The sequence below is a fragment of the Lagopus leucura genome, unplaced genomic scaffold (genome assembly GCF_019238085.1).
Source record: "Lagopus leucura isolate 7727_CA_CO unplaced genomic scaffold, USGS_WTPT01 Super-Scaffold_100004, whole genome shotgun sequence".
Lineage (NCBI taxonomy): Eukaryota > Metazoa > Chordata > Aves > Galliformes > Phasianidae > Lagopus > Lagopus leucura.
In genome coordinates, this window is record NW_024962264.1 from 47805732 (window position 1) to 47820153 (window position 14422).

General features: G+C 38.6%; 1 protein-coding gene across 2 annotated transcripts; it reads right to left on the minus strand.

Moving 5' to 3' along the window:
- Positions 1-374: 374 nt before the first annotated feature.
- Positions 375-14046, minus strand: TMEM33 (transmembrane protein 33). 2 transcript variants are annotated; one of them, XM_042871268.1, is made up of 8 exons: positions 14004-14046; positions 13853-13917; positions 12799-12893; positions 12164-12351; positions 10920-10987; positions 10017-10150; positions 8252-8335; positions 375-6659 (listed from the first exon to the last, which is right to left on the minus strand). In XM_042871268.1, exons 2-8 carry the CDS (start codon positions 13907-13909, stop codon positions 6530-6532), a joined length of 756 nt encoding a protein of 251 aa, XP_042727202.1. In that variant the 5' UTR covers positions 13910-13917; positions 14004-14046; the 3' UTR covers positions 375-6529. The 2 variants fall into 2 exon arrangements, with proteins under 2 accessions (XP_042727202.1, XP_042727201.1); XM_042871267.1 differs by having other exon boundaries at positions 13853-14037.
- Between the last annotated feature and the right edge of the window lie 376 nt (positions 14047-14422).

Below are 14422 nucleotides of genomic sequence, written 5' to 3' on the forward strand. Positions count from 1 at the left end.
CCAATAAACACACTAGAATTTAGAAATGTGTTTTAAGTCAACTTCCCATTTCCATATATTAAAAAATTGTTAATAACGGCTTTCATTTAAACTTTCTGCTATTTTCACGATAGTTTTGTTCTGCTTTAGTCAGACCCTAACTGAAGCTGCTATAACAAAAAGCACATGGAAAGGAATTGCAATAGGCAAGTGTTATTTCAAAACACTGGTCAGATTTTCTAGAGAACAAAAATACAATTCTCGGTCTGTCATTTCACAAAACCCATGCAGGTGCACATATGGTATCTTCTCCTACACTGCTAACATAAAAGGTAACAAAACAATATGAAAAGGAAAAAAAAGCTTAACAAATATACCATGAAACCCAGTAGCAATACAGGCCGTAGTAAAGCTTTATTTCTTTTCCACTACAGGAGTCTCAAACATTATGGACAAAACCACATAATCCCACAACAGCTTTATTTTTCCCTCCAGGTAGATTGAGACCAGCCTGTCTGCTCTTGTACAGCATAGTGGCACCTAAAAATTCCAATTCATTTTCATACAGAATAAAGTAGCAATAACTTAGAACTAGAAAATTTAAATGCTGACCAGAAGATACCGATATCGCAAAATCATGGATGGTAAATAGGGGTTTGTGGAAGCTTATAGTATACCATAGAATTTCCATACCTCAATTACCTAAGAGCTGAATTCTTCCTCATTTTCCTTTTTTCTCCCCAGTCTTTTCTTTTTCTCCCTTCATGAAAACTGCAGCTGACATTAACTCCTGCTAGTAATCTAGCCCTGCACCTTCACCTCCGCTTTTCAGCTTAATTATCCTGTAAAATATGTTGACTAGCTGATGCATCATCTCCACGCAACATACTCTTCATTTTTTGGCACTACCAAAGTGCATAAGTGAACATTCACAGGGGCACACACTGCAAGTTAAAATATAATGACCCTTTTCAAGAAAACTACTTTCTCCTCCTTAGGCAGGAATCCAGGCTGCTCGAGATGCGGGTCAAGCATGTGGAACTCCAGGTAAAGGGAAATTAACTCCCATTAACCATTTTCTTTAAAGAGTAATATCTTTTGTGACTCCTTGGAACATAATTCACACTATTGCTTCTCCAGAAGCAATGTAGGCCTGCAACTCTGTGGTAGCAGCCAACAGTGACAGAATAAAGCCTGTATGATTTGAGCTGGGGTTGAACAGAAGCACTTAAATATGCCATCACTAATGAGCTAAGCCCGTAAGAGGAGGATAACACAAGATCACATTTTTTAAACCATACTGTTTTGTGATTTTGCTTACTTCTTACAAAAGAAAATATTACACAGATATAAATTCCAAGCAGTAAGTGCTAGCTAAGACCATTTTTTCAGATCAGCAATTGCTCTTATGTAGCTATGTGACTATGATTACATCACACAAAGTAACCTATCCAAAGATTCACAGGACAGGACTACTGCCAAAAGAGATACAGTTAACCCCCTCTACTAAAGATCTGCATGGAAATCCAACAGTAAACTGAGCACATGGTTAACATTTTCACAGAAGATGTTATTACAAACACTAGATATAAAGCAGAATGGTTCCAATGACTGAAAAAACAGGGATCAGCTTTTCATTATAATATGCAGCTTAATGTTTTTTATCTAGAAAAGCAAACAGGAAGCAGTAGCTCAGCATTCCCTGCACTATTCTAAACAAAACAAATAAAAACCAAAACAACAGACACTTAAGACATTCAGCATATAAAGATTTTGGTCAGGAACACAAACTCTGAAACCTAAACTTACACAAGTGCTGTTTTGCAATGTAACATTGATAGTATTTTACATCCAGAAAAAAAAATATATACAATTTGATTTCAAGAACATCAACAAAACCATAGCTGTATCAATACAGAAGACAATTTAATTTGTTTCAAAATAAATATTTGACATACAAAGCACATACAGTGAGAAGGGTCACAATAAATTACTAACGGAGTTACTTGCTCATTCACTGAGAAAAGCCCTTGGTATTTCCAATTTTATACCATCAGATTTATCATTCTTGCTGATTTAAGCACAGCAGTAAACAAATATGGATCCCGATGCTTTCCTTCACAGGTACTGGCATGGATAATTTACTGCAGTGATCCAATTTGAAAATCAGTAGGGACCAGTAAATTGCTGCATAAAAGAGCAAGCGAATGAGGTGCTTTTTCCTTAGTGTCAGCAGCCTGTGATTATTATGTTTATTAGATTTTCTTGAAAGGGCTTCACATTTTCTCAAATATGCAGGAGAACTATATTTCCCTTCTGAGCCTTACATTAGCATATTGTGCCTCAGTCCTTGAATGCAAGTAAAAAATGAATTTCTCAATTCATTTGAGAAGTTTGTACCATCTGGATGGCACGGAGCTAAGCAATGAAACTCCCTTACTTGGGCAATATCTCCCATTATCACAGAGCTGGCTTTTGCAAAAAGTTTAATAAGTAATGCTAGCGGTTCATTAAAAAGATATTTCTGAATCCACGTTTAAGATTAAATTCAATTACATGATCCATACTGAGAACGTATCTTTGGAATAAAGGATAGCTTGAGAATCTGTAAGTTTGACTCTCCTGGGATTTTTTAAGAAACTTACACCACATTAAAAGTTCTATTACAGAGATAACAATTTCAGTATACTTTAACCACAAATATATGCAGCAATTATAGACAACTGCAACAGATCAGCATAGCCTATTAAAATCTGGCACAGGAAGTGCCACTGTCACATATTTCTTCCCTCAACAGAAAGACACCAGAGCCATACCTAGCTCTTGCAGGTAGGAAGCAGTTTTTGAGAACATTTTAGAAGAGCATGCTCTTCTAGCTCTATGGTCTCTGCCAGCCTTAATCTGAGCACTGCAAGATACAGCACTTTTTGGAAATAGGACCAAATCATACGTAACATAGCAACAAATCACCAGAATGATTGCCTCCAGTGCCCAATTTTTGTTTTTCCCTCCCACTGTTTCCTCCACTAGAGTTCTTACATCACCTCAGAAGATGAACCTTTCCTCCCACACCTCAATTCTTATCTGTAAAATGGACAAGAACTATACTTGCTTAATTAGAGATTGCACAGCAAACATGGCAATATGGGAGCCTAGTGATAAAAAGGTCCAGCATGGACTGCGCAAAGCAACCAACTAAATTATTTGTTTGGACATTACTAGCACAAAATTAACAGCTCAGAAGGTTTCAGAACAAACAGCAGTTCATGATTATAATTTAAAAAAAAAAAAAAAAATTACTAACATGGAACTTAAAATATTGCAATATATTGACCAATATTGCTCCCTTTGAACATCCATCATAGAACAATTAGCATTTCAGTTATGAAGGAAAGAAAACATAAGACTGATAGCACAAAACTGATAACGAAAATTAAAAGACAATAAAAGAAAAGATGGATGCACATTAGTGGATTACTGTGTGTGCAAGAAATCCCTAATGGCAATAGCTGCTCCCAACAGACCCAATTGGTCCTGATGTTTTATTTCTCTACAGGAGAGAACAGAACAGGTAAGTGTTATCCTAGAATATCACGTCTATAGCAGACTTGTGCACAGCAAGGGGTGCATCTACCTAAAAATGTATCCAACAGCACTTTAACTTATGGAAGTTTAGACAATAAGAACAATTACCAGTGTGATTCATACCAATGGGAACAATAACACTACCTAGTAGACAACCATTCTCATGACAAAAGCTGTTCTGCTTCATATTTAGGGTTCACATTTTTACAGTCAGTTTCAACATCTCTCCGCTATCACAGACTTCTGTTATAGCAAAGTGCTGACAGTGAAATAATATGAGTAGTAGCAGTTATTAAGGAAGTAGGCACATGAGCAGAATGTTTTTTGTTAGCATTGAGACAGCTTGGTTTTACCAGGAAGGCAGCATAAGGCTACAATAAATAAAAACCAAGTTGATACAGTGTACACGTGAGCTGCCTCATTTATTTTGCTTGGAAATTATGCTTATCCCTTTATACCATACTTTTGAGGCACTCCTCTAAGTTTTAACAGGCCACAACAAAATCCAGGCCTCAGTTTCGTCAAACAGCTCTTGACAAAGCCAAGAGCACAGCACTAGCCAAATCAAGCTCCTTTTATGACAAAACATTTCTCCACAACCTATTTTTAATACCACTCGTCAGAAAAAATGTTTAAGTTTCACATCCACATTTAGACTTGTACCGTAATCTCATTCACTTATTCCTTTTAACCAGCCTTCCCCTTTCACTGAGCTAGATCTCAGATTCAGCATCCTTCAGTTACAGCTGCAATATATCAGTTCCAACTCACTCAAATTTAATAAGAACATATAGTCAAAGAACAGCAGACCACATTCACAGCAGTTTTCTTAGACCAGAAGAACTTGCTCACAAGAAACATGTTATTATCCTTACACTAACTACCAAAGCATTTATTTGCTTTCCATTACTGGGATGGGGGATGAACTTAGATGACCTATTCAAAAGTGAAGAGCTGAACAGAGCCTGATGTCACCAGTCAAAAACAGTCAAAAACAGTCAAAAAGGTCTAGAACAGTGCTGAAGAGTTGAAATAGTAAGAAGTAGGTCTAGATTTCTCCTCAAAGATCATTGCTGTAGTGCCTACTCTTGGGTTAAGTTTTGAAGGAAAGAGTAATAAATCTTTGCATTGTAGAAGGCAAAAATTTCTGTAATACGACTTAGAGATGCACAAGATACTGACTTGTCCCATTTCAAGAGATGCAGTGGCAAGCGTGCACACATATAAGCACAAGACTGCATTCTGCTCAACTTCCAGGTTCAAGTATCAGCACATTCCGTTAAAAAGAAAGCTTGAAGAGCCTAGCAAATTACATTTAACACTCATTTTATTGCAGTAGAAATTTTAGGTTTTATAAAATCCTCAAGTTACAGGATATACACATAGTGAATCTTGTTGCAAGTATTAGCAGCAGTAGAGCAGTACTGCATGCAGTTGCTTATGCAGTATGCAAGTGTTCGATAAATAACTAATCATGTTCAGAAAGCAAGATGCAAAGTCAAAGAGTATCATATTCGATTACCAAAAACAGGTCTTTATCAGTACCAAGAGGTTGAGCAAAAAATTAAGTGTGTAAATACACAGCTCTAAAATAGCAAGCTAAAACAACTGAAAAGGCCAAATAACATCCGCATTGCAAACAAGATAACTCAGTAGTTACATACTTTGCTCTGAGACTGTTTTCAGAAGTGTTTCACATTTCTCTGACCAAGGAAGAAGAGCACAGTACCTTAGGATTTTTACAAAAGGCCAATTATCCCATTTAATTTTATGCAATGAGAACATTAATATTAGCTACAGAAGATAAGGCAAATACTTTGCCTTAAACTTATGGAAAGATATTATATGCAGGCAGATAACACTCTTTTTCTATGACCTACCTTTCAGCTGCTGGGTGAATACATAATCAGCACTCAATTTAATATTCACTTCTGTAGTCATGATACTGCCTTCAGATCAGTCATAAGATGGATTTATGCCAAAAAATCCTACAGCAATTTGTTTCAATAGCTGCCTGAACAGGTGCAATCCTTTATGCAAATTTCCCATTACAATGAGAGTCTCAGAAACTGGAATAACAATTTATATAGAGCTAGCTACAGATTAATCTTCTAAAAAGCAGACATGCTTGAATTACTGCAGTCTCACATTTGTGTAGACACAAGAACATATCCGCAATGATTCTCCAAAAGTTACAACATTTACATTGATTAGTTCACTTAAGAGATGGTTAAAAGTTTAAGCACTGCATCTTTGTCTGAAAAGCCTCCAGGTCAGCAGTTTGGCTTGGTAAAACATCCTGTTTTGACAAGACAACTGAATTCTCCATGGTCAGAGCCTTGAGATTTCTCCCAGCAACCAAACAGAAGGCTTCATCATAAGTCTTCTGAGCTTCTATCTTATCTTTCAATGACATTAGCAGAAATAGGCTCTCCTGAAAAGGTGTTACCTATACCAGCTCGATACCCTTTAAATTTTGTTAAATTAAAGGTGGGCAATATTTTTCACTGAATATAGTGATTTGGACACTAATTCTACATATATTTAGTAAGCAGAAGAATACTGTCCAACATGTACTGCCTAGGTGTATGTACCAATGCTACCTGCTAGAGACACCCTACCATAGCAATGGTTCCAGCTAGTATAAACCTATTATGCACAGGCTCTTAAAGAGTTTTAATCAGCATCCAACAACTAATGATTTCTAAAAAACAATTCTGCAGGACTGGGTACGTTTAGGATAGAATGCAGCTACTTTTTTTCCACCAATTACCAATATAGCACAGTAATTTTGAAGTTTCCATGACTTGCTTTTGATATGCTAAATTTTATATTATCTCCAAGAAAAGCAAAGACACATTTTTATACAGCCTGGAGTGAGATCAGTGTAAAACCAGAAATTTAATCATCAGCAGAAGTGCCAGCTGCTCATAATGTTCACAATAGACGCGTGTCTGAAATTTGGCTATGCAGCAGTTGGTGCCAATCTGCTTATAAAGGAAATGCTGCTGAGACACAGTCTTCTTACAAAAACAGGGCATGAGGGCTTCATTATTAAATGTTCAACAACAATTCTCAACTCAGTGAAGAGAGTCCTGGGGGAAAAAAAAAAAAAAAAAAAAAGATTTAAATACAGAATAAAAATCATATAGCATTCACCAGAAGCAACTAATACCTAAATCACCTTTTCATTCATTTATTTCCTAAATAAAATAATTTTTAAAAAATTTACTACAACAACACACACTAATTCTAGTTAGCAAGTTCTTTAGATCAACTCAGCGTTGCAGCATCCTGCAAGAATTTCAGAATTCTTATTCTCTAAATGCTAATATTTTTAATCACCTTTAACTTAGTAAAGGACATAAAGACAGCAGAAAAATTCCACATTCAAGCAGGAAAAAAAAACAACAAAAACCAAACACCATAAAGAAATCAGAACACCCACTGCAGGTAGGCTGGAAAGAAGAGTGATAATTTCTTACAAATAGCATAAGAATTCAGGAGGCAAGAAAAAGTGGAGTGCTTGTGTGTTGCTTCTCATTAGAATGCAAACAACCCTGTATTCTAGATTCAGCTTTTAAAAAGAAACACTTAAGAAATAAAACCTGAAACACTAGCAGCACTTGAAATTACAAAAAGACAAGAAACTGGTCTTATTAGAAGTTTGTTTTCATGCACTTTTTTTTTTTTTTTTTTACATAAAAAAGTATCTTCACAAATATTTCAAATATATATTTTTTAATACATGTAATAAGACTGATTGATTTCTTACAAAATAAGAGGAAAATTGAGGTAATAAAATTTGTGATTCTAAAACCTGTCTTTGCATATCATGGCAGCCAAAGCTGCTGCTCTGGTATTTTATCAAACATTTTCCTAATTAGATAGTGATCAGATAGGAAAGTGAAATCTTGCACTATACAAAAGCTTGACATGAGAGAAATCTCAAAAGAGCATTCTCCTGAGCAAATCCTAGAAATATTTACAGTTTCAAGGTTTAAAGCACTAAAAGTTGGTCAAGTCAATGCAGAACAAAATCAATAATACTCTATTTCACTTATAATAAACCTTACTTATAAATTTAAAGGAGGTAATGAGTACGTTTGAGATCATACACGGACTTTTTCCCTCCAGTTGACATTACACAAGTTCACACATATCTGTTCATGTACGTGTTTAGCCTTAGAGAGACCAAGAATCTAAAAATATCTTTCTGATAAATGGTTGCAGAACAATTAAAAGACTCTTCTCCTAAAGCATACTTTTTAATTATGCAAACATGTTCTGAAAGCTCTCATTCAAGGACAGCACTTTAGTTGACTTCAGTTACATGAAATAAACATTACTTTAAAGGACTGTGGCAATTTTTTTTTATTTAAAACAAACATACATACACACCCAGATATATTTCACATTCTATCATTACCACTCGCACAGGTTGTGGATTCTCTTCCTCTGGAGATAAAGACCTATACCTGGATGCCTACCTATGCAGCCTGCAGTAGGGGGCCTGCTTTGCAGGGGGGTTGGACTCAACCATCTCTGGGGGTCCCTTCCAACCCCTACAATTCCGTGATTCTGTGATTTGGTATTATGTGTTATGTATCCATTACAGAATGAAAAATGTCTGTACCTAAACACTACACTGTTAAACACTAACTTCCAAAATCAATGTCGTTATTACCTGCAGTACGGGTTTCGCCGAGAAGAGTAGCGTAATGTTAGAAACCTATAGTAAATGAATGGCTGAAGCAGACTCCCTTGACCACTGAAAGAGAACAGAAAAGCAGTGGTTAATGCTGATTTACATAAATAAAATAGTCAGGACTTTCCCTAAGAAAACCTAGGAAACTATCCCAGCTCAAAAAAGCCAGACTGGGGTCGTATTCGTTCAGACAATCCAGATCTGACAGCATAAAACATACATAACCATGCCTTTACAAAGGCAGAAACTTTAAGAAATGTAGTATAACTGCATCTGATGATGGGTAAAGAATCACAGAAGTGACAGCACAGAGTAGTTTGGTATTAAGGAAAAGCTTGCTGGACAAGCATGAAAATTGACTGATGTAAGTACTCCAGTTACACTGAGCTTTTTCAGCTCACAGCATGGTTCATGTTATAGAAGCACTATACTTACAGTACCTTTTGAAAAAAATCTTAGAACACAATGGAGACTATTATTTATGTATTCATATATTAACACTAATTAAACTGTTTCAGTTACTCTGAAATGAGATTTTTGTACTTCACAAAGCTGCTGTTCTGTGTGACAGAGCTGCAAACCAAGACACAGCAAAGCACAGAAACATCTTGAGCTTACTTGACTGAAGCTTCTTTATATAATGTAATACTAAAAATCTGTGTCACCATATCATAGTTCCAGAATGGAAAAAGCAAAGTCTTGCATCTGTATGGTATTTACAAGCAATTTAACAGGCTTCAACAGTTTGTTCTCTAAACTTCCACCACAGTTTCATTTAACCTCTATACTGTTTTTACACTTGGTATATCATCTGTTACAAGTTTCTACTAGATGACTTATCAACTAGCTCCATTTCACACACTGAATTCCGTATAGAGAGGAAAAACACAAAGATCTTCGCCCCAAAGTTTTAGAGCAATCAAATGTTTCAGATGCTAGATACAGATAGTATCCATCAGTTGCTAAGTGGCCTTTGAAGGAAATACAATCCATCGGGGCTTAAGCATTTAAGTGTTCAGCTGCCCTACTGTAAGATAGAGACAAATGATGCATTCTATCATCTTGTAAGAAAATAAAGCTTCCCTTCTACTGCCTTTGAGACCACTCAAGACAAATGCTCTCACTGCGCTATGACATGCATAATGCAAATATTCCATCTTCAAGTACTGAAAGGAAGCAACTCAAACTTCAGTCATTGGCAGACTGTTATGCCTATGTGACTTCAGTAGGATTCCAACATGTACATTCTTAAGATCCCCAAAATGAAATCAACAGGCTGCACACAAACAAAACAGGCAAACCCAGATGGAATAAATAAGAGTTTATGGTCAGAAGTAACATAGGAGAGGACATAACCTGCTCCTCCTTGTACTTTTCAAGCACCATGAAATTCTATGCTACTTAAACTTTTGGGATCTAAAACTAGAAGCAAGAGTAAACAGACACTTTTCAGTAGGGCTAAAGATCAATATTCTGTTACACTGTCCAAAATTTAACATACTGAATGCTATGAAAGGGAGAGCTGTTTTATTTTGTTTTTTTTTTCTTCAATGCCCAACTATACCAGAATGAATGCTGTTTGATTTCATGATGCATCATCTTGAGAAATCTAGGAACAAAACTAAGCTTAAGCTTGAACAGACAACTATACACACAGAGATCCCTGTAACCCACAGAATTAACTACAAAAAATAATCTCATGCACAGAATTCCTAATTCTGAAAATATTAATGATAATTCTTACCTGAAGAGCATAAAAACTGTGGCTGGCATCAGAAAAATTTCATTGCAAGCAATGAATTTTAGAATATTCTGTTGATTAGCATTCAGTTTCTCTAGAAGATTTCTCAGAAAGGGCAGGCTATTTGAGCCTCGTGCCTTAAAGAAAAAAAAAAAAAAACACCATATCATTTCTTCAGCATAAAGTAGTATTAACATCTACCATTTATGAGTCATTTCAGCAAGTGATTGAAATTAATACTGCAAAGAATACTTTCAAGAAGTGTGGAGCCCCCATCAGAATAACCATTAATAATCTCAGGAACCATCGGCACATAAAGCTTAATTAAAAATAAAGCGTGCTGTAAATTCCCCATGCACACATTCTATGTTTAAGTGCACAGGGCTGGCCAGAAGCCTTATTCTGTCCACTAGGATGAAGTGCCTACAGTAGCAAGACAGCCTGGGCAGGATATACTGGATGTTGGAGATGCATTAAGCTGTAGAAAACCGTATATTGAGCAGATGGTTCACTTGACAATTTTATTTTATTTTTTGCTTCTTAGCTTCACCATGAGGTTTGTTATTCCACCACTGAAATGGAACATTTGACTTCATAGCATATGGTTTAGCCTGAAAAGACAGGTCAGAAGTTTGGACCCCACTGTTACACACTAGTGGCCCCCTTCAAAGAGAACCGTTTCAAGAGAAATAATTGGTGTCAGCTTCAGCATATTACTGAGTTATAACAGAAGGAGAAAAACAAACTAGAAGATGTCTCAGATTCTGTGCCAAGATTCCATACTACAGTTTCACTCTAACTCCTCTAACGTAGCTGAAGGAAACCACAGCTGCAACTCCCAAACTTGCTTATAAATCCCACGTGCACCAAGGGTATTAATCACATTGTATACTATGCCATACTTACATCAAGAACTTTCTTTGTGTATGTAGCAGCATGAAGCAAAGAGAACAGCAGAACTGGGAAAATACTCACTGAAGCAAGAATAAGGAAAATAAAAGACTGAAGAAGTGTATCATTTCCCCACAATACTATGTAAGAGGTCGGCTGGAATGAGCAATACTCGAGTAAGACACATCTATGTTTAACATCTATATTTATAGCTGTTCCATTTTCTCCTTACATCTTTCTTTGCTATGCATTCTTCTTATTTAAAATCAGTGTATACATATGTATGCAGAAGTAGAACATACACCATGATTACACACCTGTCTGCTTCTAATGAAATGCTTTCTTTCTACATGAAAGACGTGTAAGGTTACTACTTAAAATCCACCGTATACACATAGCACAGTTTTATAAACAGATGCTACAAAATGCATTTTATCACCAAAGAACATGCAATTTCCAGCAGTTTAGAGAGCAAGGACATAGACATTCCTCTGCCAAAGGCATTCTAAGAGTAGGACATCAAGCATACACACAACGCAGCATGAAGAAGAGCTTCTTCAATATCAGCTTTGACGAGCCACAGGAATAAGCCCTTTTTGCAGAATGTTTAGTTACTTATCCAGAACAGCTATTACAGAATAATTGCATCTCGACATATGTTTTACTTCTAGAGAAGTTATATATAAACTTGCTCCAGTCATAAATGTCATAAATAAAAGTTATCAGTTTTTCTTAAAGGATCATGTAAGATTGGTTATAGAATTCTCTGAATTTAAGTTTCAGGAAGAGAAAATAAGATAAGGATCAGAGACTGCAGTGCATTATGTACAGAGGTGATTAACCTGAACATGGATCAATTCTACTTTACATAGAGTATGTTTTGTGAATAGTAAACATACTCTTTTCTTTAAGTCACAGAATCACAGAGTGGTCTGGGTTGGAAGGGACCTCATGGATCATGGATCTCTAACTCCCCTACCACGGGCAAGGCCACCAACCTCCCCATTTAATACTTAACCAGGCTGCCCAGGGCCCCATCCAATCTGGATTCAAACAACTCCAGGGACAGGGCATCCACAACCTCTGTGGGCAGCCTGTTCCAGCACCCTGCTACTCTCATAGTAAAGAACTTCTCCCTGACAGCCAACCTAAATCTTCCTCCTTCAGCTTAAAAGCAAGGGATGTGGCATGGGTGATGAAAAGAATCAAGTTTTTAAGATATTTAAAAATGTTACCAAGACAACCCAAGCAAAGGATACTTGTGACAGGGTAGGAGTTCACAAAGATAAGAGAGTACAGCAGGTAGTGGCAGCTGTCCTCCAGCAAAGCCTGGGCCAGAAAGGCCCTGCTAAGCTGGAAGTGTGGTAGCCTTTGGTGTAGTCGGAGAGCACTAGTGAGAGCATTTGCCAGCAAGGCGCGCTGATAGAAGCTTGCTGCTTCATGCAACCTGCAAATCATCAGAGGAGACGTTACCATATGAACCAAGCCCCTGTTCAGAAGCCTTTCACCCCTGAGAATTGCATCACAATTGTGCAGTACTTTTCATATTTCTGTTATCGTACATAAGCACTGTTACCGAAATACACTTAGAAACTGGTAACAGTGACTTAATGCAGATGTTGAAGGTAAAAATAACTCAATATATTATTTATTCCACAACTACATCAAAACATGAGTATTTGCCAGTACTTGACAATTGCTGAGCATTTTCTAAACATACCAACAAATGTTTAAAGCCAATCTTAAATAAGTAAATTAGTAAAATCTTTTCTCACAAACCAACCCAACAAACTAAGTAATAGAAAGTTACCCTTACTTGGGAAACTACTCTATGAAAACAGAATGTAGTCACTTATAAATTTTTAATGTTGTTTCACAATGTTAAAATACATACCCTAGAAGAGGCAGGACAAATAAAGCAGAGCAGTAAACTGTGAACAAGCGGGAAATCCACATTGCTGTATCCAACTTGTTAGCCATCAGAAATTGCTACATTAAAAGATAACAATAACAAAAACACAACCCCAAATAAGTTGGTATCTTAATATTCGCATACAAGGAACATTCTTCCTTCAGTATTAAATGGCAGCCTTGACTAGGATCAAACTATTGCCTGAAGGGAGTATTTTCATCCTGCATGATACTAGATTCATACGATGTTTCAATGTACTAACCAGATTGCAAATGGAGCCTTTTCACTCTGAGGCAACCTTCTGTATCCTACAATGAACCACAGCACCGAGATCCTCTGTAGAGGCAGTGAGTGTCTCTACACAGACCAATCTCATTGGGTAGCCAGCTTCAAGAACTTCTCATGCAACCTCTTCAGACCAAACTGGCTGCTGTATCTATCGCTCCAGGGCTCATTTTAAATGAAATTTCAAGCAGCTAGGCCTAGGATCACCACACTTCTTATGCAAGAGAAGAAAGAAGTAGCAAACTGAAGCTGACATGACTGCTTCCAAGGGAAAAGGTCATGGATTCAAATAAATAAACAAATGGAATTCCCAACACTCCAGCACTTCTCCTGTTTTTCAACACTGCTTAGCCACGGTCCCCTTCCCTGGTTTACACGGCCCCAGCACCAGGAAGGCTGTAACAAACCACGGCACACTTTCAGTTACACACATCAGAACGCTGCCCTCCTTCCAGCCGCACTCCTCGTGGGTTATCCGTCCTGCTCCCACATTCGCGTGCTTCACTTTGTGTTTGACTTCAGCCAGGACCTCCTTTTTTTTTCCTTTTTTTTTTTTTGGGTTTTTTTTTTTTTTTTTTTTTTTTTTGCCCGCTCTCCCAGCCTCTTCGCACTCCTCCTCCCCGCCCTCGTCCGAGCGGCACCTCCCTCCCGGCACCGGGGCCGCGGGGTCACCGAGGACAGCCGGCCCCGCTCCGTGCCCCCACCCTCCCCGCACAGCCGGGCCTGCTCTGCCCGGCCCGGCGCTGCTCACCACGGCTCCGCCGCCGGCTCCGCCTTGCACGGGTCCGTTCTGCGTAGAATCCGCCATGGCCGCACCTGCGGAGAGAGAAGCGCCTCAGCCGGGTCTGGGATCGGGACGGCCTCCGCTTCCCACCTTCCGCTCCCGGCCCTGCGGGACGCACCGCGAGAGCCGCCGGCCCCGATCCCACGCGTCGCTAGGCCCTGCCCCGGATGCGGCCTGATGTCACTTCCAGCGCCCCGTGCAGCCTGCCGGGCAATGTAGGCTCGCTGACGTCACGCTGCCCGGCTCGTGACGTCACAAGGCCTCGCCGGGAGCCGCGGCGGCGTTGGGTTTCGAGCCCTGCACCCCACGGGTGCCCTGAGACGGGGCGGGGCGCGGTGCCCACCTGCGGCCCTGAGCTGCTTTGCCTGTGCAATGACATCACCGCACGCAGCGCATCAGCACGGCGGCGGGCATTCATCCTCTCTTATGGCACCTCCGGCTCTGCCGCTCCGCCAGGCCTGGTGCTCATTTCCCTGCTTGCTCCCCATAGAGCTGGTGCTGCATGAACCACATCAGCAATGCTGTTGTGAAGCCAGA